Source organism: Apteryx rowi, unplaced genomic scaffold (genome assembly GCF_003343035.1).
Source record: "Apteryx rowi isolate R43461 unplaced genomic scaffold, aptRow1 scaffold_148, whole genome shotgun sequence".
In the NCBI taxonomy this organism is placed as follows: domain Eukaryota; kingdom Metazoa; phylum Chordata; class Aves; order Apterygiformes; family Apterygidae; genus Apteryx; species Apteryx rowi.
In genome coordinates this window covers 658,662-686,385 of record NW_020447730.1, presented here as the reverse complement: position 1 = coordinate 686,385, position 27,724 = coordinate 658,662, and the positions used below count along the sequence as shown (strand labels likewise).

The 27,724-nt window shown below is 37.0% G+C and overlaps 1 protein-coding gene across 13 annotated transcripts in view; it reads left to right on the top strand.

The window, feature by feature from the left end:
• Positions 1-27,724, top strand: part of TRAPPC9 (trafficking protein particle complex 9) — a 460,967-nt gene that overhangs the window by 33,339 nt on the left and 399,904 nt on the right. For all 13 annotated transcript variants that reach the window (XR_003252299.1, XR_003252300.1, XM_026058552.1 and 10 more), the window contains 2 exons: positions 18,540-18,666; positions 24,462-24,607. Coding sequence is in view for 11 of the 13 variants with exons in the window: in XM_026058552.1 (XP_025914337.1) it covers positions 18,540-18,666; positions 24,462-24,607 (273 nt within the window). In the remaining 2 variants the exon portion in view is untranslated. The remainder of the gene's footprint in view (positions 1-18,539; positions 18,667-24,461; positions 24,608-27,724) is intronic.

The following is a 27,724-nucleotide window of genomic DNA, read 5'->3' as shown; positions in this document are numbered from 1 at the left end:
GCTGGTTGACAATAATGCAATCAAGTATACAGTGTTATTAGTTTTAGATATCAGAGTGTTCTGAGCTTGGTGTGTAGTACTTAAAACTTTCTTAAAGGTTGTCCACCTGTGGATTGACTGCCTTAAGCCTAATGCTCTATTCCCTCTGTAAATATTAGGTATATGACTAGAGGGCTTGATTTGTGTGTAGATGGAAAAAATTACATATTATTTGAAAATACTAGAAACCTCCTTAAGTGCTATTAACAGAGAGATTGAGAGGAATTGAGGCTGGTTAGTAAATTCAGATTAGAAAAGTTTACTTGGATTAGACTGAATCTACTATGAGCTTTCTCTGATGAAATGTTTTAATAGTCTGGATACAGAAGTCGTCTAAGGGAGCAGGGTCAATCCTTGCTCTTTTGTTTGAGACAATGAACCTGCGGCAGCTGCACATGATGGAATTGAATTCAGCCCTGTGTAACTAGGACAGTAGGCTTAAGTTGCTAGAAGTTAAACCAGCTCCTGTGTTTTTTTTCCTTTTTTTTTGTTAATTCAGCAATAAGTTTCAGTGCGATTTATTAAATTTGTCAGTGGATGACAAAGGACTGAATGTGTCTGTGGATGATTGTCAAAAATGGTGCTTATGTGTGTGAAGAGCTTTTGGGGGGAAGGACAAGCAGTGTTTACAAGATCACATGGGAAAGCAAAAGGTGACTATTATGTTAGTATCATATTTCTTAGGAAAAATGTTTCATAAAGGTTTTATTTATAGCCCAGAATAATAACACTGAACCAATGATAAAAGGTAATAAAAATGTTTTTGATTCCCTATAAACCTAGGTAAAAGGTGCATTTTTTTTTCCCAGTTGTTCCCTCATTTAAGATACAGAGGAATGGAGTAAAATGATCCATTTTTTTCCATTTTCTCCTTTAGCAGTAGGCAAATGTCTCTTCTTGGTGACTATCCAGCAAAGAACTTTGCTGGCAAGCTTTAGCTTTTTTGTTGCCAGTGAATTCACTTTGTTTAGTGGCTCAAATTGTGAAGAAAGGAAAGAATCATAGAGGAACTGATAAACTGGAATAAATTATCTTTCTATCTACCAATCTTATTTGCTGTCTAAGGTGACTTGGGTTTTTGTGGACTTTTAGATCAAACTTTATAGATTTATGTAGGGACAGTTTGGCTGAAAATAAGACTTTAAGCTGCTCTATTACGTATGTTCACCTACAATGTTGCTAATCAGAAAATCCTAAAATGGTTTGAAATTTTAAAATGAAATAACTTGTTTGTTTTTACATTTGCAACTAAGCTTTGAATCTCTTAAACTTTGGCTGGGTTTCAGATTTCTTCTGTATAAAACAGACAAAATGAAAGCTGAAATTCTTGTGTATCTTGTCTTCAGACCTTATAGGACTAAGTAAAGCTTCCAGTTTCATATGACCTATGGTAACTGTGATGTTCGGTGTCTTTGAAAAATTAAACTTCATTTTTTCCCAAGTGTTTGAATGATAGCTGAATCTTTTTCTTTCTTTTGCTGAAGAGGTCCAGAAAAGACTGTTATTGATAGCATGTTACCCAGACATCATAAGCATTACAAACTGGGTTGAGTATGCATGACAGAGAAATATATTTCTTGTCTGTAATTCTTTTGTAATTCTTCTAAAACTGATTTTGCGTGGTATTATGCAAGAGTTCATTTAGCATAGAAAATTACTGTGCCTTTTTTTGCTAGAATACTAGAAAAAAGGATTATACACACACTCACATACACACACACACACTCACACTTGATTATAGTACATATATACACACACACACACACACTTATGTGTAGGATTATACTACTTACTATTTTAAGTCTGTGAATGTTTTCCCTTATCTTATGAATTTTTTAAAAGTCTCGTAATTAGTACTTTTTTTCCCTGATAATTACATGCCAAACTTTGCTTTCGCACTAAAACTTCCAGCTTCTGTTAGCCAGCTAAAGGTTTATTTCTGAAGAATGCTCCCCTTTTATTGTTTTTCTGCTCTTTATAGAAACTTGGCAGGTTAGCAGTTACTAGGTGGAGGAAAATTCATTCTTTTAAAAACTAAGTTTTTAATCTGAATATGTTTTTCCTAAATAAAATAAATGTACTATTTTTAAAGCTTGTTATTGATAATACACTTACAAGGTAGCTTGCAGGCAAGCTTTAAAAACAAAACAAATGGAACTGAAAACTCTAAACTAAAAGGAAATCACCAGCTAAATATTTGGTGCTCAAACTTGAGCTTCTAACCTTTTCTGTCTCAGAATTAGCTGCCTGTAGACACATGAAAGGAATGTTCCCTTGATCTAGTTTGTTAATCGTTCATTTGCTACTTTGGTTGAAGTTGAGAAACACGGGATTTCAGAAAACAGAAAAATTTCGCTTCAAGTACAAGCGAGGTAAGAGGATGAGATTTAATAGCTATAATGGAGGATCTAATATTTAGATGCTCTTGATTCTATTCATAGAATACAGATGCATTGTCTAAATTCCTTTGTATTTAAAACAAACTTTTCTTGTATTGCCACTGAATGACTATTTATTTTAAAACACAATTTTTGTAGCTATTTGCTTGAATTACAATTTTCAACTAGCAGCCTGGCAAATCTGAATAAAAAGTAGCATCAAGTAAATGGGAGATGTCAGTCACTATTTTAACAACATAAGAGTTAAGAGTCTGATTTAAAATTAAGCTATTTAGTTATATAAATATGTAAAATGCAGCCTTCTGGTTAGCAAAAGAGGTACCAAATTGAGCATAAAGGCTCTCTAATCTCAAGGCATTGTGTGTTAACCCTTTGAGAATCATTCTTTCTATAAGGAGAGTTAAAATGTGCAGTTGCAGAGTTGCTTTGAATTAAACCCCTCTCTTTTGCATAATGCACATTGAAACGTGTGTACAGTTCACACTGAATTAGATTTGGGTAAGGTCAGATACTTGAAAAAATGATATTGTGGATTTTTATTCTAGTATCAACAGTGCTTAGAAGGATTGTAATTTGTGTTGTGTGTAAATGCTTCTGATTTAACTCATCTAATAAGACTTGTCTAACGCAGAGTTACTTGGAAACGGCCATTATCCAAGCCCATGGAGATTCCACTTAGAAAGAACGTGTGTGTCAACCCTGCAAGTTCAGATCCAGCTGTGTCACACCTGCTATTTTCCTTCTGGTAGCAAGGGTCCGTGCACTGAGGTGGCTTTTTCTTACTATTTGTGGTATGGGCTGAAGCTAGGAATGCGTTTTTCCTTTCTTTGAATGAGTTAGTCCTTTAAAAATACTTGAAGTTTGTCTGTTTTATTACTTGGGAAATAGTGTATGCTTTTCAGTGCTTCTTGGTAGTATACCTCTGTCATTAAGACCGTCCTGTCTTCTGATTGTTGTTGTGTTTTAGTTCTTTTCAGCCTTTTGGTGAGATGAAAGGCTTACCTTGCGAGTTCTCTGCTGAGCTGGCTCTTGTGTACTTGCAATTAATTAGACTACCAACTTGATAATGGCTCAGCCGTGCATGAAATATGCAGAGGTCATGTTTCATCTATTACCAGCATTCTGGATGTCTTTATTGTTGAGATGAGTGACACTAGGTGAGGGGGAGACCAAGATCTGCAAGTACTTCCTGAAGCAGGGCAGGTTGCCTTTCTCTCATTTCTGTGCATGGCTGATTGTTGTGATCCTTGGTCTGGGATCTTTTGACTTTGTCATTTTTGACCGTGATCATTTGACACCATTGTTGGTGCCAGCTGTTTCCTCTGATACCACCAAACTATACGACAGAGGATGGTTCCCAAAACAGTTTGGCAGGGGTTTGAGATTGTGGAGGCTAGTATGAAGCTGCATGTTGGCCTTTTGACACCTGTTCTACCTGCTGGTGATGGAGAGTCAGTTGACAAAGGTAAAAAGACAGATGACAATGTTCCATATCTTTCTTCTCTCCATCATGGTTACTGAGTTTGGAAGCAGCCTGTATGATGTCTAAGGTCTGCTGGGACACTTTCTGAGGCTTCTCTAGCCAACTCCCACTGGATTGTCAGCACAGGTAATGCAGAGTTAGCATGGCCTTTGGTGCCTCAAAACTTCTGTTCTCTTCTATGGCTCTTATCACTCCCCAGATTTAGCACTATAGCTCTTTTAAAAAAGAACTACGTGAATTGGTTAACAATTCAAAGAACAACAGCGTGGCCTCTCATGTATTTATGTTTACCTTTCAAGACTGGAAAGACAGAAAATAGTAGATATCATAAAATTCGGAGTCCTTCTGAGACCTTCTTTGTCTTTAGTCTTGTCAGCAACAGCAGTGACCAAAAAAAAAAAAAAAAAAGAAAAGCCAAGTTCCACAGACATGACCATAAAATGTCTGATGAAGTTATCAAACCTTCTTTGCTTACTGAGTATAAGATTTTGAACAATCGTCATTTATTTGCCTTCCTACTAATGTCAGAAGGGAATTTGTTTGAGCCCTAGCAAACTCCAAGTGATATCATGAGCTTCATAACACGTACTATTAGAAGAGAGCCTGATCTCTGCAGAGCAGACGCTCATCATTCTAGCCACAGCCCCTGATTTTGTTCAAGGACACAAACTCTTCAGTGGAAGACTGAACTTGTTATGACACTGCTCATCAGCCAGAGGACAGATGGGCTCCTGCATGTGGTAAAGGATTTAAGACTTCCTTGCAGTAGCTGGATATTTTCACTTATTCAGAAGCAAAACTCAGTTCATGACTGTCCTTTAGGAGGGATTTTTGCTTCTGTATTTTTCTTTACAGTATGCCTGTGTTTTTTTTTTTTTTTATATCTCCATACAGGCATTGCACAGGAGATACCTCAGAGTGGCTGAGATCGTTTCTTGTATGCCGTGGCTGCCCTTGGTCAGTAGGATGATAGAAACAGTTCTATCTAAGGAAAAGTTTTTTGTTCCTTTCAAAGGCCCTGAGCTGAGTTCTCAGAAATATCCCTGGGGCCGCRTTAATTGTCTAAATATCATTGACATGATTCTGAACTCCATGGTGGCAAGATTCCACCTCAGCTGCAGTACTGGCTATTACTTGGCACTTCAAAATCATATGACATGGTGAGCTATGCCATGCAAATCTTAGAGGTTTGTAAGTTTGGCTCCAGGCTGTTTTCTGATGAAAACATAGTCTCTTACCTTCCAGGAGATGTTTATTCTCAGCCTATGGTATTCCCTGATGAGGAGTTTCTGCCAAAATGTATGCTGGATGCTCTTTCAGTTCCCCATATCCTCTAGATCAGTTTTGATGGACATGTCTATGTTGGCTGAGCAGACCATTTTGATGCCTTGACAGCTTAGGGTTGTTGGTAGCTGGATGTTGAGGGACTGCATGTCAATCATCCTGGATATTGGAGAAGTCAGAAATCACTTTCAGAACCTTTTGATCCTCCTTTCAAGACTGCTGTGTTCAGGTGATAGCCGACGTCAGCTGACAGGAGTGTGAGGTCTGTGCCTTTTGCAAAGAAGTGATGAGCTTGATCTTACAAAAAAATCCCTGAACCTGGCATATTTTTAGAAATTATAGCTAAACCTGGTCTGCTCGTAATTTGATCATGTCAGACTTGGTGTCTGACAACTGTAAAATATCCCTTTCTGTCTCATGGTTTGCAAGAAGAAACTGCAGTATTTTACAAATGTTTTTATTTATAGAACAGATTTCATATGCATTCACTTTGAGATTTAAATTTCCAATTGCTGTGTAAGAATATGGAAAATAACAAAGAATATTAAACTGGGCTCATAAAAAAAAAATTGACAGCTAAACCAAAAGGAAATACGTAAGTGCTCTTAAACGTACTCCTTCTGCCAAGCATTAATTGGCAGAAATAAAGACCAGACTTGCATTGTCTTGAATTTCCACCCAAAGACCTGGGAAAATTAAATCAAGCTGCATGGGCACTTGGTGAGTTATACTTCCTCACACAGATTTAACTAAGTAGTATTTTATAGGAGGTAGGGATACAGAATAACCTATCAGCTGATGAATAACTGCTCTTAACTCTAGAGCATGAAATAATTTACCCCCCCCTCTTGTTTTGAGGGACTGCTGGAGCAACTTGTTACTATATGTTCACCTGTACCTGAAAGTAAAGAAGGTAATGAGAAGAAATTAAAAGAAATGTCTTGTTTGCTGTTAGCATGGAGACTGCTTAAAGATGTCATAGCAGATTCTCTGTAAGTGTATTCTCCATTTGAGAAATTTCCAAAAGCAGTGAAAAAGCAAGTCTAGTTAAACAGCAAAATACATACAATTACGGTAAAAAAGGTAAAATTTATAAAAGTGGATGGTGTGTGCAAACATGGAGAGTAGAAGGGAGCACAAACCCTGGCAGGTTATGTGGGGGGAAAAAAAAACAAAACCAAAAAACAACAACCCACAAGTCAGAAAAGACTCTGAACTTGCAGAAGTCATAAAAGCTAATAACTTCGTCAAACACCTCAGAAGCAGGAAGCCTTCCAGAGCTTTTGTGGAACTGAAACGTAACTGAGACGTGAAGGAGACACTCAGGGAAGACTGAGACATAGCAGAAAAGTTGAGCAGGGTTTTCTTTTTAGGAAGTAAGATTTCCATGCTCAGTCTTTTCTCTACGGAGAATGAATTTGAGGAACTTTTTTGAAGTGTCATTAGAAATGATCTATAGTGGGGAATCATCTGAACCATCAAATGAATAGTAGTAAATTGTAGGGACCAGATAAGGTCCAAAGATGCTAAAAAAAAAANAAAAAAAAAAAAAAAAAAGAAAGAAGAAGTACCTGAATGATTAACTGTTGCGAATAATGGATTTCTTTAATTGTCTTCATTCTCTTTTTTAAAATGGAAAGTGGCAAATGAACCTCTGCATTTTTTAAGATTTTGGAGAAGGAGGGGAGTTCTTCTAATTAAATGTGGGTGCCCTCAGTGTAGATGCCCGCATCCTAACCAGGAGTCCTAGTAATTCTTCGGACCTGACCTGTCACTCCCTTCACGTGTATGTGGCTAGCTGAGCACTGGCTAGGTGTCTGCATCTGACCTGGTTACTGAGGCTTCAATTGAAGGGTGAAGTTAACTGAATTCCATCTTTTAAAGCCATCTGCAGTTCAACGAGTTTGATATCTGTGCTGGATAAATTGTAAGAAACTGTTTTGTGAAACTAAAAAAAAAAATCTAAATCTTTCATGTGGGTTTATTTAACCAAAGGTCTGTGATACAGGGCCATGTATGTCTGAAAAGGACATGCAGTCTACCATATACTCAGAAATAACATCCAAATACATGGTTTTTATGTAGGTTTTATTAACATAAAACCTGTTATTCTTGTTTGGAGAAAGGTGTAGGGAATTATTTGGTACCTCAGTACAGTACATTTTTGGTTGCTCCTGTTTCTTGTAGTGTGACTATAATTTTCTGATTAAAATACAATTTTGGTTATAACTTAATATTGAGTTGGTAAGGAAGGTTTGTCAGAATCATCTCATATTTCCATTACTGTGATATATTTAAAATATGTTGGAGGCGAAATTAAAGAACATAGTTGTCAATAGGGCCCAGCTGTCTTGGTTACTGTCATCGTGTGCATTTGGAACAAATGTCTTCCCCAAAGATCTTTTAAGTTGAATTTATGTAATCGCTATCATTAATGATACCCTAGGAACTATTGCATAATTGAATCATTGCATCTTCCTTTAGTTTTTCTACAGTGTAGCAGATTTGCCAGTGAAAGTGTTCTCAGGAATGGTTTTGACTATTCTGCGTCTGCATTAGCATTATAGTTTGGGTCAAAAATGTGTTTTTGGAAGTGGATCACCCAGTAATTCCCCCATACTCAGCAATCCAACCCAAAGCGTGGCAGTCTCGGTGTATGCAAACTGATTTCCTTCAGATGTAACTAAACCAGTGAGTGTGCTCTAGGAGCATGCTTGTGCATACCAGTGGATATTCAGGCCACATATACTAAGACTAGTTTCAAGTAATCCCCTCAAATGTGTTTCATGTAGGTTTTGGGTCCTCCATGCCAACTGTTTTGCTCCATAGCACCTCTCCTTTTGTGCTGCACTACTTGCTAATATAAATATAGCCTGTCAGTACTTAGCAATATTTTGTAGTTATTCACAAAGACAATGTTTAAATGAGGACGGCATTTCCTTAGAACCCTCTATAGCACATAAATTCATTTTTAGAAAGATAAAAGTTACTGATTTCGAAGGCTGAAGAGTGAAGTTTTAATCAGCCTGAACACAGAATATGATGTAAATTAATACTTGACGTTAACTTTTGAGTTGAAGTGAGGGTTTACTTAAATGACATTAATGAACTGGTTTTAATGGACTGTATTGTATTTTGGTTACAAAGTGCCTGCAAGTTGCTTTTGCATAATCTGTAAATCTTTCAAAAGGGAGCTAGTTTGTTTGGTCTTAGAATATTAAAATTAACCTATTTCAGGATGGAGACTGAAATCGTCAATGTAGTTGCTAGGAACTATTTATAGCAGCATAGTAGGTTCTTAGCCATTAGTTGCAAGTATTTTTGCAGCTGTTATTTCAGCATAGTGCTATACCTAATCTACACACATATATAATTTTAAAAATGTATATATAAATATGTGATTGAACAGACTTGTTATCTGATAGGTGTTTGTTGTCCAGGAATGGCGCAATGTGGTGTAAGCAAGAATGAATGTAAAAAAAGCTTGAATCTGGATGTTTTCTACCATGCTGTAAAGAGATCATACAACAAGTAGGAAGAAGTTCCTTAGAAGTCACTTAACTCTCTTTATTCTTCATGGTACCTAACATGATCAGATAAAGAGGAAGAGCACTGGCTATGCACCATGCAGAAGCCCATGAGCCAAAGTTTTGTTTTTCTCTGACTCTCTCTCTGCTGCAAGACTTCTAGGAATGATGCTATATGATCCTAATTAAACTTTCCTGCGTAAAGTTAACATGTGTAAGAATAAATAAGATAGTATTTAGAATTTGCTTTAAGATACCTAGCGGAGATATGAATTTTATTGCTTTTGTTTTAATTTCATGTTTTCTTTAGCCCTGTACTGTAAAACTTGAGCAGCGTTACATACTCCTGTTACTGGGGCTTCGTTGTTTATGTGCAACATGTTTTTCCTGCCTTTTTTAATCTCCTTTTTTAATACAGAATGTTAGCTGCATGGTAAAACTGTATGGGCTTATTTTATTTGTTTTATTAAAAAGCTGTAATGTATTTTCCAGAAATGCATATCTTTTAAACTGTGTTCAAAGTTAAGGTTACTAGAAGGAAAACCAAACTGGCTGTACGTGTTTATCTGTTTCAAATAATCATCTGCTTATCCTTGACTGTAGTATCTCTGTTTTATGGAGTGAAGATTCTGCTTCAGACCCAACTCAATGAATTTATTAATTTTGAAGGGCAATAAATAAAGGAGACTCAGTAAACTCGTCACAAATGCACAAATAGGTATAAGAAAGATTTAAATTTATTTATATAGCACAAAATATGAAGGCAAATAGTTTCTTGAATGATATGGTATTTGAAAGAAGAACTACTGTAATGTAAATAAAATCAAGAGTGACCGACATTGCCTAACATTATAACAAACCTGAAAGTCTTTGTCACGTGATTTACCTTGTTTTAGATTTGTGTGTTGATGAGCACAAACTCCAGCCTACAACATATCCAGATTCTTAGGTGGAATAACAAATTATTCATTAAAATAAAATGGTGCATTGCTTGATGACAAAAAATTCTCATTAACTCAGTTAAAATCATTCACAAGTGAAATGAAGCTTCCAAGCTTTTACTTAGGGCTCCCATCTTCATGTAGTTGTCTCTGCTTTTGAAGTGTTATATGTTTGATTGATTAATTGAAAAAAAAGATAAGTGTTCAAATGAAGACAAATTGCCAAGTGTTGTTCCAGAAAAAAGAACTTATGTGAAGACATACTTTAATCGACAATATGAGGACATGAAGAATTTGTGCTGTATTTGAATACAGTATATTGGGAAAGATGTCCTACAGAAATTAGCATGTTGTTCTTGTCATCTTCTGTCTCCATATGTCTCTTCCACCCAAAATACAAAAATCAAATGTCTCTTACAATTAGGCTATCATATCTATAAATTTTTTTTACAGTCTGTTTTGTTCATAACAGCTTTACAGCAGTCCTTGATAACCTTTTTATTGGTATGGAAGTTATCTTTGTTTAATTTCCTCTATTTTATGTTAAGGTAGATCTTCACGTATTATTAATATGAAAAATGATTGATATTGTGGTTTACATAGTGATTTTTTATCTACAAAATATATTTTGAAGTGTTCAAAATACACAAACATCTGAAGTTTTCTCAAACATAGTGGAGAAGCAGCTACTGAAATTTTAATGGTATGTTTCTGAACTCTGACTTAGTTATATCCATTTTTCATGAGGTTTTATCTAAAAATACTTTTGTGCTAGCAGTGAATTTCAAGCTCAGTGTGACTTAATGTATACAAATATTTTCTATAATTATTAAAAATCCTATATTAAAAGACCTTTGTGTGTTTAGACAATTTCTTTCCATTCTTTCTCTCTGTGCGGTGGTCTACTTCAGAAGTAGAAAACATTAATCTGACCCAGACAACTCTTATTTTTTGTGCATGTGGAAAAAAATTTCTTCTTTATTACTGATTGGGCAGGAGAGGGGGAAAAGCTGATCCTTTCTGAAAGTGAACTATTACACAACAGATTACTGAATCCCTTTGCTCTCATGCTTTTCTTCGTATGAATGGAGCCACTTTCTTTGATGTTGTTCATGATGATCTGTTTATGGAAGCGGGTCTTGTTCACCTAGCTCTCTGGCTAGCATAGATTAATTATTTTCTTGTTGTTGCCCTTCTTTTTCCTCTCAAGCTCTGTGAATTTTATTAGTTTTAGTCTCCTTTGTATCTACTTAGAGATTTATTTTGCTTGATTTCTCAAAGAACCAGAATTTATATGATATGCTGTCTGCCAGTGCCTTTCTGTTTTTCCCATAAGAATAGCTTTTGAGCCTATTGACAAAATGTGGTATGGAAAAGAGCTCAGAGGTGTTAAGTTTGTTCCAGTTTCGTGACACTTGTTCATACATAGAAAAGGAAGACCCTAACAGTGCCCATATCTGAGGGAAAGGAAAAAAGACCTTTAGCTGTAGTCGTTCCTTTCTGTCTGGCAGTCTGATAGGTAGGAATCGGACATGATGTTCAGGGCAGTATAAAAACATAGGTGAGCGCTGAGAGTTATTGCAATAGAGGATACTGAGATGAAAACCCAGCATTCAGTGCATTGCTTACAAAGCAACTTGTTCAAGCATTGGATCTTTGAGCGGTTTGAAGTTGTATTTACTTGCTCCGTGTATTTTTCTTTCTCAGAAAGGTATTAAAAATGCTGTTCGTTTAATAAAAATGTAGAAAATGCTGTCATCTAATTCCTGTCAAACTTAATGTAATAAAAAAACAGGTGATGTGTGCTTGCAGATTAGAAGAGACCTGCTCTGTTCTGCTGAATTAAACAACTGAAATACTGAATTAGTGGATTGATCTTGCAAGTCTTACTAAGACACTTCACTGACAACATCACCTTGCTTGTGGTGATGAAAAATGATGTACTGAATATACAAGTAGTATGTTTAGTGTCCTACTGCATCTATCCCAAACTAGAATTTGAGGGACGGCTCAAAGGTCATGAAGATCTTTTGCGTGCATCCTGTAATCTAGTGGTTAACTACACGGTGAAAACAGTTTGTAGCAGTTATAGTCTCTGAATACTCGGTTGCTACTCCAGCTTTTGTGAGTATTACAGTCCTAAAATTTTTTGGGAGCTGTTTTGAAATTCCTTTATTCCTTAAAGGATCAGCAGCATCTTGATGGCAGGGGTTGTGCTGAAGACCTCCAGCAGCGGACACTTGCCTTCTTTCTTCTCTAACTGGCATATGGCTCAGCAAAGAGTTTTCTTTTTTGTGAGAGAGAAATCTATGTTTCTGGGTGCAGATCCCTACTTCATTCTCCTGCTTTTTCTGCAGTCAGATTGACTCTTCTCTGTCTTGTTGCATGTAATTTGGCAAGGCGATATTTCACCTTTTGCTCCTGAGACGGTTGGGCAGGCCAGCTGGCTGCCAGTTCTCTGCGGCAGACTGCTTCAGGAGGTCTCCTCTTCTCCGACTTTCCCTCCATGAACTTCATTTGCTCTTCCAGTGGGGAAGGAAAAGCTCAGCCAGCACAAAGAACCACAGGGAATAGCTTTTTTGTTAAACCTTTAATTCTGAGCTTATCATGAGGGGAGAGTTGTGGTCAGAAGTTTTTTAGCTATTTGTTTCCCTACTTTCATCTTCAATATTTTAGTGAGTGGCATAAGGAAACAGAAAATCATTTGTCTTCTAGTATAATTGGCGGATCAGGCATAAACTGTTCCTTTTCTTCATTCTGTCTTGCTGTAGGTGGTTCTACAAGGGACACAATGACTTCAGCAAAACAAGATCAACCAATTGTTTGCCAGAGAACATATATATTATTTTTTAAATTTGACTCCATTTATAATGGGCAAAGTACACATATTCTACATTTCTTCAAGGTATTAAAAATAAAAAGCTAAAAGACACAGTTAAATCAATTGTTTTCTGCTGATTGTCTTCATTATCTGCCAATGCATGAAATGCCATTGGTTTGAAACTGTTAAATCATGGTTACTGAAATGTTTAAAAATGTTAGTGTATAAATGACCTTCCTTCCTTCCTGTCCTGGCCTGATTTTTCAATGGTTCCATTACTGTGAAACTAACAGTAAGACTTTTCTTTTTTACATTAAGTAGTGTTCAGTCACAAGTGATTTCTAAATATGCAGCTAAAGCTTTCAGATTTTTGGATTCTCAGAAGAAGATTAGAAGCAGGTTTGCAACAACACCAATGTTCATTGTGTTGGCATGAAGTAGTTAAGCAAAAAATTACAAAGAATTTTGGTGGACATGAAAAATTTTCAGTAATCAGAAGAAGCATGAAGATGGTAATAAAAACAATATTGTACAAAATGGGGAAATTGTACTGTGAGATTATATTGAACAAACTGAGAAATATAGATACAAGTATTAATACTGACTGTAGCTTTATTCAGCTTTATTTTGTTTGCAGCCATTCTACCATCCTGATCTTTCAATGAGTCTGGAAGGAAACTGGAGAAAAATTCATGAATGTAGTTATTCCAAATGAGATAATGGAATTTGTGGATCATAAAATTGTCAGGAGTACTTGTTTCAGGAAAGTTTTATAGAGTTAGAGGAAATGGACCTCTCAGAGAGGCTTTGTGTTTGCAATATATGTATGAATGCTCTTGAAGAGTTCATTAGGTTGTACAGAGTAACCTGCGATGTTGTACTACTCCCCAGTGAATTTGGTCAAATTGCAAGGAGATTCAGGATTGCCGACATTCACTTTTCAGCTTTTAGAAAATAACCTATCATTTCTCACTCAATAAATGAATCTCTTTAATACCTACACGAGAGCATCCAGTAGTGCTTCCAGCTGCAGTGCGGGCTTTTAAAGCTGTTGAGGAGAATTCACAGGTCAAAGGATCAAGTGCTTATCGTTTTCCTGCTAACATATCCAAGCGTGAAGACACTAGGTGGGTAAAGAGCCCTCCAAGAGTAGCTGTTTTCCATCCCTTCCTTGCAAAGAGACAGATAACTACTGACGGTATCTTATCTCTTTCAGCCACAGACAATCTTCTAAACTATCAGTCAGGAGACTTAATAGTTGAAAAGATCCTCCTAGAAGGTTGGTGCGGTTTTTTGTTGTGTGAGAACAGGATGGCAGCCAGGCAGATGCTAGGAAAGTTCAGAGAGCTGTTTGGAAACAGCAGTCTGTAGGAGGTTGTAGTAACCATTAGGCTTTGATGCAAATGTGACTATACGGGTAAGTCTGTGTCATTCATTCATACTACAGGTAGCAGAGGTGCTCAGGCAAGGGAGAAAGGCTCCGACATTTGCTTTCAAAAGTGGCACTTGGGCAAGATTGTGCTCTTATTGCTCTTTTATATCAAGTACGCTTCTTGATGCATCGTATTGATGTAGGTTCCTTTAGCATCTCGGTTGTGACCTAATGCTAAGTGGAAAGCAATAGAGCTGCTGGCTTGGCAGCAGCAAGTTATAAACAGCTTTCAATATCATATCAGGATAGAACGAGGTCCCATTTTAGCTTCGTCTTTTGTGGAAAGCATGCTGAGCTCGTACTGTGAAATGAAAATGCAACTCTAAAATCTATAAACAGATCCTGTTTGAAAATGGCAGCATTCTTTCTTCGAATGTGACAATTGACAGAGTTTCACACTGCAGCTTTTAGGAAATGAGAGCCAATTCTTTAGAATGACAGACCTCCCATTTCAAACAGAAGTAAGTGCACAATGTACCGTTGTCATCATCACTCTTTCTTGACTGTTGTGATGCTTTCCATCTCAGTAGATTCTATATATGCTGTATACCCTTGCCGCTATAAAATAGCGAAATAACATCCTGAATGCTGTAGTCTCAAATTTTTATGAAAATACTCAGTCTTGAACCACTACAGCTCCAGGCTCTGCTCTCGTGGTCCGAGTGTCTGTGTATGTCTAATAATGTAATTCCTGGAACATTTCCTACACCCAGTTAAAACGTGGTGAGTGGCTCAAGAGAGAGTTCAGTGAAACATAGACACAAGCAAGGCAATTTGTCAGTTGTGTAGCATTAATTTCCCAATATAGGTAGTTACAGCTAATGTTTACTTGCTGAAAGAGAGTATGTATGCATGGCCTTAGAATTTTACGAACTAAGCTGGACTGGTGTGTGCAGCAAAAATATCAGTGGAAGACACATGCCATGTGTACCAGAAGATACATGTGTGATACCTGTAGCCTCTGTTGTGCTGCGATATTGGATTGCTGTTTCATCAGAAGAATCGTACAGTCTGAATCTTGAAAAGTTGAGTTTGAGGAAGCTCAGTCATTGCATATGGAGAATGAAGTGTGTGTATGGAGTGTTATCAATAGCATTTCAAATACGGTATTGTGGTGTTTGGTTTGACAGGAGTTAACAGAGAAACAAACAGTATAGAAAATAGGGAAAGAAAAGTCKGGTAAGAATAAAAGAGGATGGATGCCCCTGGCTAACTCTCACCAGGCACTGAAAATCCTTGGATGAAAAAAATATCCTGAACCTTGAAAGTGCTGTCCTGAGTGAGGTGGTAGGGATGAGCTGGCTCACAGCAGCGGCTGCCGGAGGCGTTCTCTTGCAGAAAGAGGCATGGGGTCTACCTGAACCATGAGTAGTTTAAACTTAAAAGAGAAACCACAGTGTTTCTCCCATGCATATTTTCATAAATCTAGGGTCCCTTGGGCTAATGATCTTTTGTTATTGAAAGTGCTCTTTGTAATTATGGCAGTCAGCTGCCATTATAGGAGAAACAGCAGACTGGAAGAAAGGTGGAAAATCCATTTAGGCAGGTTGTATCACCTTAATCTGTAAATGGATGAGAAATAAGAGGAGTAGTAAATGATAACATAACGTAGACCTGTGGACTGTATCCCAACATTCAATCTGCTAGTATATGATTTCATTCAGGAATGAAACTAGTAAATTATTTCTATTAAGGTGTGCAAGAGACAAGCTGGTTAAATGCCTTACTAGTAAATACATGTCTAAGTCTGAGGAATAAATATGCAGAAAATGTTCTAATGGTGTCAGGAGTCTGGTAGTCTTACTATTGCATTTTAAAAAGTTTAAAAAATGTAAAAAAAAAAAAAAAAAAGTCTATATGTTCATTAATTCTGTCTGATAGCTGAGCCTGCATACCTATCCAACCTGAACATCTGTTTTGAGACTTTATCATCTGACTTTTCTGTTGTCATAGTGCCACTGAAATTCCAGAGGTATTAAAATAGATGGTTGTTAAATATTAATGGTCCTTTACGTACATGCATGGAGTCTGTCTATTGCCTAAAAGAACTAACTTTTTAAAATTAGCTGATAGTGGATGATGCCATTGTGTACACAGTTGTCGCTTTGGGATATAGCCTGAATCACCTGGGTGCTTAGAGATGAGAGGCTCTCAACATGGATTTTGGTGGCCTAAGTCAACTTGACTCTTAAGTTGCTGGACTCGGAAAAGCTAAAAAAAAGTGCATAGATGCAATGTACTGTGACACAAGTACAGCCCTGTTGAGCTCTGGAATTGTTACAAAAGCTGTGATAAGTTAATGATATAACGTGCAAACTGAGCATATTTATTTACTGCCATATATTGCTAATGGACTGTCAACTGTTTTAAGTTCTGAAAGTCAGTGATTTGGTAGATTCTGATAATTCATGTTGGACATGAACAATTCAGTAATATTCATGTTCTGTTTTCTGTCATAAATCACTGCATCTTTTTTTGCACAATGATGTCTTAGCTGTATATGCAGTTGTAGATAGGAACAAAGAAACAGCTTATAGATGTTGCAGAATAATTAAATGTTTGTAAGTTCATCAGTTCACCTATTGCTCTTTACTCCTGTTGAAATGAATAGATTTATGTCTTGCCGGATTTGGTAGATTAATGTTATTTGCTCTCTCAGACTTAATATTCCCTTTAAATGCAGTCCTTCCTTACCCTTCAGGGAGAAAAGATAAAGATGAGAGAATCTTTCCCACAATCTCAGTTGTGTCCTTTAGGGAGAAAAGATAAAGATGAGAGAATTCTTCCCACAATCTCAGTTGCAGTTTCTAGCTGCTCCTGGAAGTTTCTATGATCAGTTTTGCTAGGAACAAAGAGGGAAGCGGTAGCAGCTTGGAAGGAGAGTAGGGTGCTGATGGCCAGGAGGCAGCAACAATGGTCTAAGACGATAAAACAGTAGAAATACTGGTGTGACAGTACCTCTGATGGTCAGGTAGTCCAACCTCCTGCTTAAAGCAGGACTGTTACCAACAGTCAGATTGGCTGTGATTTTATTTAGCTGCATCTTGAAAATCACAGAATGGTTGAGGTTGGAAGGGACCTCTGGAGATCATCTAGTCCAACCCCCCTGCTCAAGCAGGGGCACCTAGAGCACGTTGCACAGGATCGCGTCCAGGCGGGTTTTGAATATCYCCAGAGAAGGAGACTCCACAACCTCTCTGGGCAACCTGTTCCAGGGCTCTGTCACCCTCACAGGGAAGAAGTTTTTCCTCATGTTCAGACGGAATTGTCTGTGTTTCAGTTTGTGCCCGTTGCCTCGCGTCCTGTCGCTGGGCACCACTGAAAAGAGTCTGGTCCCATCCTCTTGACACCCTCCCTTCAGATACTTGTACACGTTGATAAGATCTCCTCTCAGCCTTCAGGCCCAGCTCTCTCAGCCTTTCCTCATAAGAGAGATGCTCCAGTCCCCTCATCATCTTTGTAGCCCTTCGCTGGACTTGCTCCAGTAGTGCCACATCCCTCTTGTACTGGGGAGCCCAGAACTGGACGCAGTACTCCAGATGTGGCCTCACCAGGGCTGAGGAGAGGGGGAGAATCACCTCCCTCGACCTGAAATGATTTGAGAGTGGGAAATCAGGACATCATAAACTAGTTCAGGCTTTTAGGTAGTAAATATTACTGGTGATGCCGTTCAAACCTAATTGCTTGTAAGACATTATGCTTCTGCGTCTGGGAATCTTCAGAAGATTTTTATTCAGTTTCTTCATGAAGGCAGGATATTTTACTTTCAGTATTACAAAGAAAGTGCGGTCCTATTCCAAAAGAAACTTCCCTTGCTCATTTCAAACTATTCCTTTTTCCATTTGTACTAAAGTGAAATTTTAACACTCAAGGCAGATTTTTTGCTAGCGGAATAGTGAAAACCCGGTTTCTGAATGAGTCTGTCTTAGGTTGGTCATTTCCTGAGGACTGCTGCATCTAGCAAACAACTTGCCACCTGAAACTGGTTAAGTTATGGTATTTTAATGGAGCTATAACAATGTTTATTTGCTTGAACATTCTTGTATTTTTAAACAAAATCAAAGCAAAATTCTGTTACTGGTTGTTGCAGTTTAGTAGCATAGTATAGCACATTTATTTCAAGAATGATGTAGTTTTAGCATGAGGTAACATCAAAAGTCATTTATTTCTCCTTTTTGTCTTGGGGATTGTTTCAGCTGATGTTTCAGAACAGGGCTTGTTCACATAGCGATGATCTTATTGAATAACCTTGCGGCCATTTGTTTTGGACTGTGGATTTTCTAGCTAAATTGTAGACATTGTTGTCTCGATGATGAAAAATCTGACAAAATTAGGTATACACTGAAAGTTTAAAAATTACAAAATGTCAATAAAACTGCCATGCTTATGACAATTTAATTATTTTTGTTATACCTGTTAAGGCCTCTGGAGCATAGCCTGTAAGCATGTATGCAAATATTAATGCACAAGATATTTAATAAAAAATGTTGTCAGTCCATTAGAGTAATTTTGTACGAATGCGAAAAGCAAGAAAACCTTTAGTTTATGACTTCATTTTAAGCTTCTTTTCATATAATTTGACTTTTTTTTTCTTTTAACACATTTTTTTCTAGAAAAGAAGGATGTAACACAGAGCTTGGAAAGCTACACAGCAAAATGCCCTGGCACTATGGAGTTCATCACTCTTCCAGATGGCCTGAAGTTACCTCCTGTTCCATTCACCAAATTGCCTATTGTGAGGTAAGACTCCAAAATATAACCCTTAACGTTTCCACAGAACCTGTCAAATTTTAAATGATATTAGAAGGATATAGACTTCTCGGTTCGCATAAATTCTTCACAATAACATGAAAAAATGTCAAAATGTCAAATTGGTTTGAGAAGTTCTTAGGCCAAAAAAGAGCCTTTGAGTAGGAAATATTCTTCATAGTCTTTAGTTTCAGAAGGAGAGAGAGGTTTTTTAAATTATTTTTTATTTAACTGTAATTCAAGAGATCCTGATACAATCTAAGAAAGACATTTTGTAATTGAAACTGAGATTTAAAGTAGATACGTGACCATACCGAAAGCAGCAGCATGAGTTGGATGCTGTCTCTACCCACGGAGCTTGGAACTCAGCTGGAACTGATGCCTTTTGTAGCTGTTCCTTTCAAGATACTGTGTTTTCAAGCTGTCCTGTTCACTGGCCTTGTACACTGTTCTAAATCTGTGTTCCATGATATAGCGAGTTTTACTATGTACTCTGTAACTTTTTCATTCTATTTGTTACATTTATTGAAGAAAGACCCCAACTATTTGTAATGCATTTAACACTCTAGGTGTGTTCACATTAGTGATTTAGTGTGTGGGAAGTGCTCTTTTTAGAACGTATTTGTCCTCAGCCTTTACTTGAGGTTCGGTTGTGTGTGATCAGACACGCCAGAGGTGTCCTGGAAGCAGTGGTTTGTCTCCTGGGAGGAGAAGCTGTGCACTGGCTCACCACCTCAGCAATCCCACTTCAAAAGTGTACTTGAGGAGGGGAAATGCATCTTCTGGGCGGTCTTCCAGCAGCGTGCAGGATTCGGTTAGCAACGACAAGGCGATGTGGGATGGCTGCGCAGAGATCTGCTTTGTGTTGCCCACTCAGGGATGTGCAGTGAGTGGCGGCTGGTATTGACTTCATTGCTGGAAGACGTGCAGTGTGGACATATGTCCTAAAGCCATGAGCGGTAGCACCACATCAAATCCTGGTCCTTCCCTTTGCGCTGCACCAGCTGCTAATCTAGATGCACCTCTACATGTGCTGCAGTGTTTTGTAAGGTGCTATATCACAGTGGGAAAATTATTGGACTAATTTAATATCAGCCTACCTCAAGGATGGTATAGATTCACTAAAAGTGTATGCGTACAGCTAAGCTAGTCATCTTCTGTCTCCTTTACAGCCAAGAGACACAGGTAGGCACAGTTTTTTCTGATCCAATTTAGATACCTGCTTAATGATGAGCTGAATCCCTGGAATCCATGCATTATACTGACTAGTTTTCTGTTGACCTGAAAGATGTCAAGTGATAGTTTCAGATAGCTCTGTCTGTATGTTAGATGGCTTCCCTGAGAAATACGTTCTGAAATAGAAGGCGCGTATTTTTTCTCCTGAAAATTTTGTCTGAAGTGGTTTTTAGAAATCCTAACTTAGTGAAAATTTTATCCTAATCTTTTTTTAAGAAGTAAAAATATGAAATAGTATTCCAAAAATCTAAGTTAATTAAGAAAATTTGTATAATCCTTTCTCATACTTGAGTTAATTGATTATAGGGAAGTTAGAGCAATAGCTTTCAAGAGTAGCTTATTTATGCAAAATAGTTTCTTTTGAGAACAAGGATGCCATCAGCCTCTTACTGCCTCTTGCAGTTCTCTGTTCTAGGAATAATCTTAGTATTATAGAATGTAAAAGCAAAACCACCTTCCTTAATCTGACTGTGTACAGTATCTGACTGTTTTGGTAGTCAAAATAGCTGTAGGAACACAGCACTAAAGTTTCTTTATGAATCTAACCCTTAGCTTGTGCTAAAAGAGCAGCATTGTGTTTAGCAGGGAAGTGTTAAATCCTGAATTAGTCTCAGGTTTAGCTTTTTGCTTAACTTTTAAAACATGAAGAAAGTGGATTGTATTGGATGTATTCCGTAATACTTTCTTGTTCTTCTCCATCTGAATATTGAGGAGGCACTGAATTCAGGTCTGGAGGACATGGGAAACTCTGACCAAATCCTTTTCTGTAGAAGTCGTGCATGCAAAGTGCAGTCAACACTTGGCAGCAGATTGCCAGTCTTTCGTGGAACCTTACCTGGAACGTACTGTGCGCTGAGAAGGGGACGGGCACATTATATACAATATACTGGCTTGTCCCTCCTAGGCCACGGTTTGAGAAACTGCTCGCTATCCAGATGCTTCCATTTGTGTTGCCAGGTTTCACTGACCTGGCTGTGCTTGGAGTACTGAAAATACTTGAAAATATTTGTTTGGCAGTTAAGAATTGCTGTTTGTGGTCTCCCCCCGCTCTCCTTGTGTTTCAAAAGTTCTCTAAAAACCACAGTGATGATAATAGCCTGAGAAAATATTTAGTTACATCTAAATATGAAGCCTGCAGGCACGTCTGCCCAGCAGACCTGGTGTAGCGTGGAGCTGCGCAGCTGGCTGCAGTGCGGCCAAGAGCCTTGCTGCAGCCCCGTCAGCTAAATCCTGCTCATTTGGGGGGCATAAATTGTAAATGTGTACAAACGTGGGTTTGGTCAGTGCTGAACAACGCAAGTTTGCAAATCAATCGCTGCTAGATCACTTCAGAAACACGCACCAATGTTCACTGATGATCACGACTTCTATTTGCTGTCGGCATTTTAGGGTTTGCTAGTTTTTAATTCATTTAATGTGTGGTGCAGGTTTTGTATGTAAGTTTCTTAATCAAAATACTGTGTCAAACATTCAGATGTCTTAGTGAAATGTCTTAGAGAAACTTATAAAAGCAATAAAAGGTATTAAGACTTGGCAAAGTCTTTATATTCCATTACTTATGTCAGCTGGCATTTAATGTATAAATGTCCTTTATTTAAATATTTACTCCTGGCATTCCATATAGACTGCTTCATAACTTTTTTTCTGCCAAGTCTTTTAACTAGCTACCTGGTCTGTTATTGGCTTGTTTTAAACATTATCACATTTTAATGCATTTTTGTTTGGTCTTTGNTTTTTTTTTTTTTTTTTTGTCATTTAAAATACTTTGGTGCAATCTAGAAAACTCCTTCATGAATCTTTAATTCTTTTGCTGAAGCCTCAAAAGTTTGATTTTTTTGGATTGGAAAATATTTCATTATAGCATACTGTGAAATCATCATCTAGTATTTTCTCAAATACATAATAAAAAAATTTATTGATTTTTTTTCTTTTTATATCAGTCGATGAACTATTACCATTTAATAAATTAGCCATATTAAAACTCCTTTTGTTACTAACATACTTAAAGGAAGAAAGATTTTTCTTCCTTTTCAACATTGATGACTTTTTAGTTGTCCTCATATGTTTTTCTTACCACTTTAAATTTACTTTAATTGCTGCCAGTTTTTCTTTCATCTGTTTATTTAGGTATAGTGCTTTTTTTAAAAAAATTATTTCCTCTCTAAGTAAAGTTGTTTTAATTAACACAGTTTTTCAAATAAAAGATTTTGGTCCTCTTGGCAGCTAGTGAAATTATTTTGTAATTCCTAATTGCTGCTTGTTTGAATTCGGTAGGGCTAGGACTGGAGGTAGAAGACTTAATTTGTGCAAGCTTTCCGTTCAAAGGAATTTAAAAAAAATTACTGTATATGTGGTTGAAGAATATTCCCCCCACAGGCATGCATTAAGATTAAAGAGGTTAGTTTTGTAATTCAAACAGTATTTATATAATAATGATGGATGAGTCAAAGCACTTCTGTATATAAAATGCCCCTTTATTAACAGTTTATCTAGTTTAACGTTAGCTTCCTCAAATGAGTATCATTTGCATGTTTCGGTTTAAATTGCATTCTAATTTGTATCAAAATCCTATCAGAAGAGTTAATGCATTCATTTCGACGTGGGAAATATTCAGGAATCCGTCATAGTTTCTCTTTATTCCTCCAGCTCATTATCAGTATTTTTGCATTTGATTGTTGGCAACTGAGCGTTGCCAACAAATAATGTATGGATGTGATTTATTTCTTGTTCTAAAATACTTCTAATGTTCTCTAATAACTTCTTATTAAGTGTTTTATATCACTGAAATAACATGTCTTTGTATTATTGCTCTTACAGCTTCATTATTTTTCCGCAGTGGCACATTATCTTGAATGATTTGGGTGATTTTTAAAATAAATTGCTCTCTTGTATATACCTTTTATTAGTGGGATACTGATTTGTTTGGTTTCTATAACTGTTATTCATTGTGCTGAGTTCATTGGTTATTTCCCAGGACTTAAATTATTTTCACCTTCTCATTAATGATCTACTGTTTTGAAAATAAGTATACTTCTATAACTTCGGTAAGTGAATGACTTCAATTATATCCTGTAAATGATACAAAGTTACTTTAGCACGTGAAAGAACTGCATTTTAAAATGAAGGCATTTGATCTTAGTTTGTGTTTCTATGACCTTTACAACTGAGAAAGGCAGGTTTCTTCCTTAGTACTCCAGTGCTGTGTTTGAAGAACATCATAAAACGTGAAAACTTAAGCAGGTGCTGTAACATGTATAGCTTTTTTGGTATATTATGGCATTATCAAAGAATTGCAATGAGATAACTTTCAGTGTAGTAGATGGATTTGGGAAAGGGGGGAAAGAAGGAAATTAGTCCGTGAGCACATTGCGGTTTTCTAGGTTTCTTGTACCTGGCTTCTTAATTGCTTTCAAAAATCTCCTGTGTGTTTAGTTAGACTCTGTTATAGTTAAAGCCTTGGTACATGCCTACTATATAAGTAAGTACCATTTAAAAGTTTACTCCTGGAAAGTTTTTTTGAGCAATGTATTTCACCCTTATTTGTCTATCTCAGTGTGGTGATGTCTCTAGCAATTAGCAAAAATTGTATGTTTATTCTAGGAGAAATATTTTTTTTTCTTGAAAACCAACTTCAGAAAAGTTGACGATTCAATCCTTGTGTGATTATAAAAGGAAGTTTCTGGTCTCTTGTTGTCATTTTTTAATAAAAAGTATGAATACTTTATGCTTAATAGAAGTTAGCAAAAAAGATATGATACTATGATAGAGTGGTGCCTCTGTTCACCTTTTATTTTTCCTTTCCTGACTCCTTCCTGACTCTAAGTACTTGGGAATCTTCCGGGCTCTTATAATGCTACTACTGTTATTAAATATCCACTGGTTAAGTGTCCGCTGCTTGCTCTTATTTTGTTTGTTTAGTCTCCAATTTCCCATCAGCACTGGAGGACCGGTGGTTTCCTTGCATAGTAGCATAGGGATTTTGGTCTAATAAGGATGTAGTCTAATAAATCATCCTTGTCTTGTCTTGTTTGTCTTGCTTTCTGGTCTTTCAGCAAGACCGCTCATATTGCTATGATACTTTGTTCCTTCCAGAAGTAGATCTGTGCATTTTAACTGTTTTAAAATCTGCTTTATTCACCTTGGAGAACTTTTTGTTGTCTTACGTTGTCCAATGAAATTTTGTCTGTCTTCTAGTTTGGGCTTAATTTAAATATTCAGTCACTTTCTGCGCTAGTGTTATGGAGTATCCATCATTTAATTCACACTTAGCTCGGAAGCTAATAGCTGGGTTTCAAATCACTGATCTTGCTCATTTTGTGCTTGATGGTTTCTAAAGAAGTTTATTTTTTATTTTTCCTGTGGTATTTGTTTCCTTATACCTTTCTGAAATTTTTCCTTTGGTTTCCTTGGATTGCTGTTATTTTCTTTTTTATCCCTGGTGTTTATTTCATATTTTTCATTTCCAGTATTTCAATCAGTACCAGAGTGTCATTTAGTATTTATCGGCATCATTTTTAACATAATCATCTATAAATATTTATACTTAACAGATCTGTGAAGCTCTTGAATCTCCCCACCAGCCTCCGACCTCACAAAATGAAGAGTTTGCTTGGTCAGAATATGTCAACCAAAAGCCCCTTCATATATTCTCCAATTATTGCACACAGTCGGGGTGAAGAACGAAATAAGAAAATAGGTGAGAATATTTTACAGTGTTTTCAGTTGTTTTGTTAAGTTGTAAAACGTTTTCTCAGTCAAACTGAAACTCAGATCGAACCTAAATATTGCTTTCTTGTATTTGAGTTAATCAACTTGCCTGACACTGTGGAGAAGCAAAGCTTTGGTCTCCCAAGTGACTTTTGAACCCATGGGAGAGCTTCAGCCAAATTCAAAAGGGGGGTGAAGTCTCATAGGTGATCGAGTTTTTTTTCAGAGAGATAAACGAGTGGTGTTTCCTTCTCAGACAAAGAGAAACGAGGCAAAACTTAGTTCTTGCACATTCTGTTTGGCAGCAGCCAGCTTGGCCGCTTGTTGTGAGCCTGAGCTAGTTGTCGTGTTGCGTTTTTCTCGTCTGATGGGGGTTTCATCATGGACACGAAGAAATTAGGATGAATGAGCTGCAGCTTCAGGGACAAAGGATGCAAATCCATAGGAAACGGCACTGTGGTAGTTCATCGCTTTTAGAAAATGTTTCTCTTTTTGGTTAATAAATTGGGTTAGATCATTGGGTTTTTAAAATTGGTTGTCAGTTTGCTATCCCTTACAGGAAAAAAAATGTACCCATGGGATAGATACCCATTCTGATTTACCTTAAATTCAGAATGATTAACTGTTTAGTCAGTTTGTCTTAAAGACAGTTGAGCAAATACCCCCAAAGCCTGTAAGCAATGTTTAGGATACTATAGCAATTTTCTGTTAGAAGATTATTTAATTTGTTACAAAACACCTGAGTACAGCAATTGTGCTACTGGAAATAGGCTAAAAGGCTTATTTCAAACCCTGGATTAAGTTACAAGTATTGGTAGTCTTATTTGTTGCCTTCGTGCGTATCAAATGCACGATACTTCTTAACATAATCATTAGTGTCAGCACAAAAGGACTTTGTGCCTGTGGAAGAGAATTGATTGTAAAAACTTGAATACAGAAATTTGCAGAGTGGTGTTTATGTTAATTTGACTCGTTCTGTTACTGTTGGTTCTTAGTACTGTCTAACCGCTGGCAGGGGGAAGAGTGGAAAAAGAGTGGTTTGAAATGTCATCAAGGTTTCTTAGATTTTCTATATCATGCTTTGAATCGTAGAAAACTAAACCTTTAGCAGGTGAACGTCGCTAATGTTCCATCTAATTCTTCAAATGGGTGCTTGAGGAACAAGTTAGCAGAAGCTCGCGGATGGGGCAAGCGTGAGCGCTCCTCAGGACCTGAATTGTTGTTGTTCAACGTCGTCCTCCAGGGCTGCTTTTTTTTCCTTCTGGCCTCTCTCTTCCCCTTCCCGCAGTCCCCGCTCCTCTATTTTTAAAGCTTAATTTGCTCTAACGGTGTAGCAACGATTTGGCTTGTTTGTCTGCATTGTATTTGGCTGGCAGAGCCTGTGGTCGGAGTGTGGCTCTGTGATTCCTCTTTAATGCACAGGGCTCCTGCCTTTTTCCACGCCGTGTGCTGGGTTAGCTGTTGGCCTTAACTGCCTTTGAGGTGGACCCGTGATTAGGGTTAAGAGGATAATCTCCACCTTGAGAAAAACATGCATATTTTCTAATTTGTTTTATGATAATGTGTGTTTTCAATGAGTTGTTGCAACATGAGGGAGGATGTAAAATGCAGAGGTATGGATTATTATCTGGCAGACTGGCTGGGTGTGATTTAGTGCTTGCTCTGCTCCAGTACTTTTTTTTTTTTTTGATTTCACAGGATGGCTAAGAGAGGATAAGAAATTAAAAACGTATTTCTGTGGGAAGGGCTTAAAGTGATTTTCTTTAAAGAAATGGAATTTCTTTGGAAAATGGTTCCCATTTGTCTTATTAATTTCTTTAAAAAACCCTCAATTCACGATTAAAATTTTAACATTTAATCTCTTTAGCGTACCTTGTCATAGTTTTTTCTTAAAATAAAACCTTATTGCTAATCTTGTCAACTAGTTGTTTTATGTAGTATTCCTGTTCCTTCATGGATGCAAACGGGAGCCTGTGTTCTTGGAAACTGCAAATTAAGGTTTGGTTATATTCTGTGTGTGCCATAGGAATTTTATATTATACAGGGCAGTTCGTTTCTTTTGGTTTTATTTAGGCCAAGGAGGTGTTTGAACTGCTTGTGATCATGTAAAGTGTTAATCTTTTGCCATATAAACATCATATATTGACTTTAAAAATAACCTCTAATGTTTAATTCAAACTCTCGCAAACAAAAGAACACGCAGAGCAAAAACAGGTGCTTCCTTCGCAAGAAGCTGAAGAATTTGACATACTTTCAAACGAATCAAAATATTTTTAAGACATGTATTTAATTTATCACTGTATGGATAGATTTTAAAAAATAAACAAAGCAACAAATAATCTGCCTTTTTCCATTACAGATAGCAGTATGTATTTTTCTGCTGTTCTAAATGACTGGTAGTTCACTGAAGATTTTGCAGATAAACTTGGCTTATTACCTGGGGCATTTTGTATTGATAATAAGCTGTATTTCAGATAAATCCTTGTTGCAGCAAGGGAGATCAAGTATTGCTGACAACAAAAGGCAAACAAAGCCCTTTAGAAAAAGTCTTAAGAAAATGCTTTCAGCTTTTGACTTTTCAAATTGATAAGCTTTTCTGATTTGAAACAATAAATTGGGTTATTATATTCTGGTTAAATTGCTTTAATACCATGCTAGTTATGAGAAATAAGCCCACTGTTTTTTGACATAGTTAAAGTGATTTGTGTTATAAAAAGCTGATAGTCTAAAGCAGCAAGAATGTATCATGTAGTTCCATTAGGAAATCTTCCAGCTGCTCTGTCATAGCTACATCACCACTTATATAAATACAGCTGTTTACCTAGGACCACAGGACCCAATTTTATCTTTCTGTTCAAAAGCTTTTTTCCCCAGGGAAGCAGTTCTTCAACGCTGCCCTGGTCCTTTATATAGGATGGACAGACCTTCTCGAAAGCAAACCAGAGGCAACTAGTGAAGGTGTCTTTTTTGGTGAGGAATAGTCACGTTTTTCTGGGGCAATGATAAGACCCAATGTATATTATTTTYGCTTACAAAGAAATTTTAGTAGTTTTGTAGGGAGGTGTTCTGTGCTGAGAAGGGGGTCAGAACTGCAAAAATGAAGAAA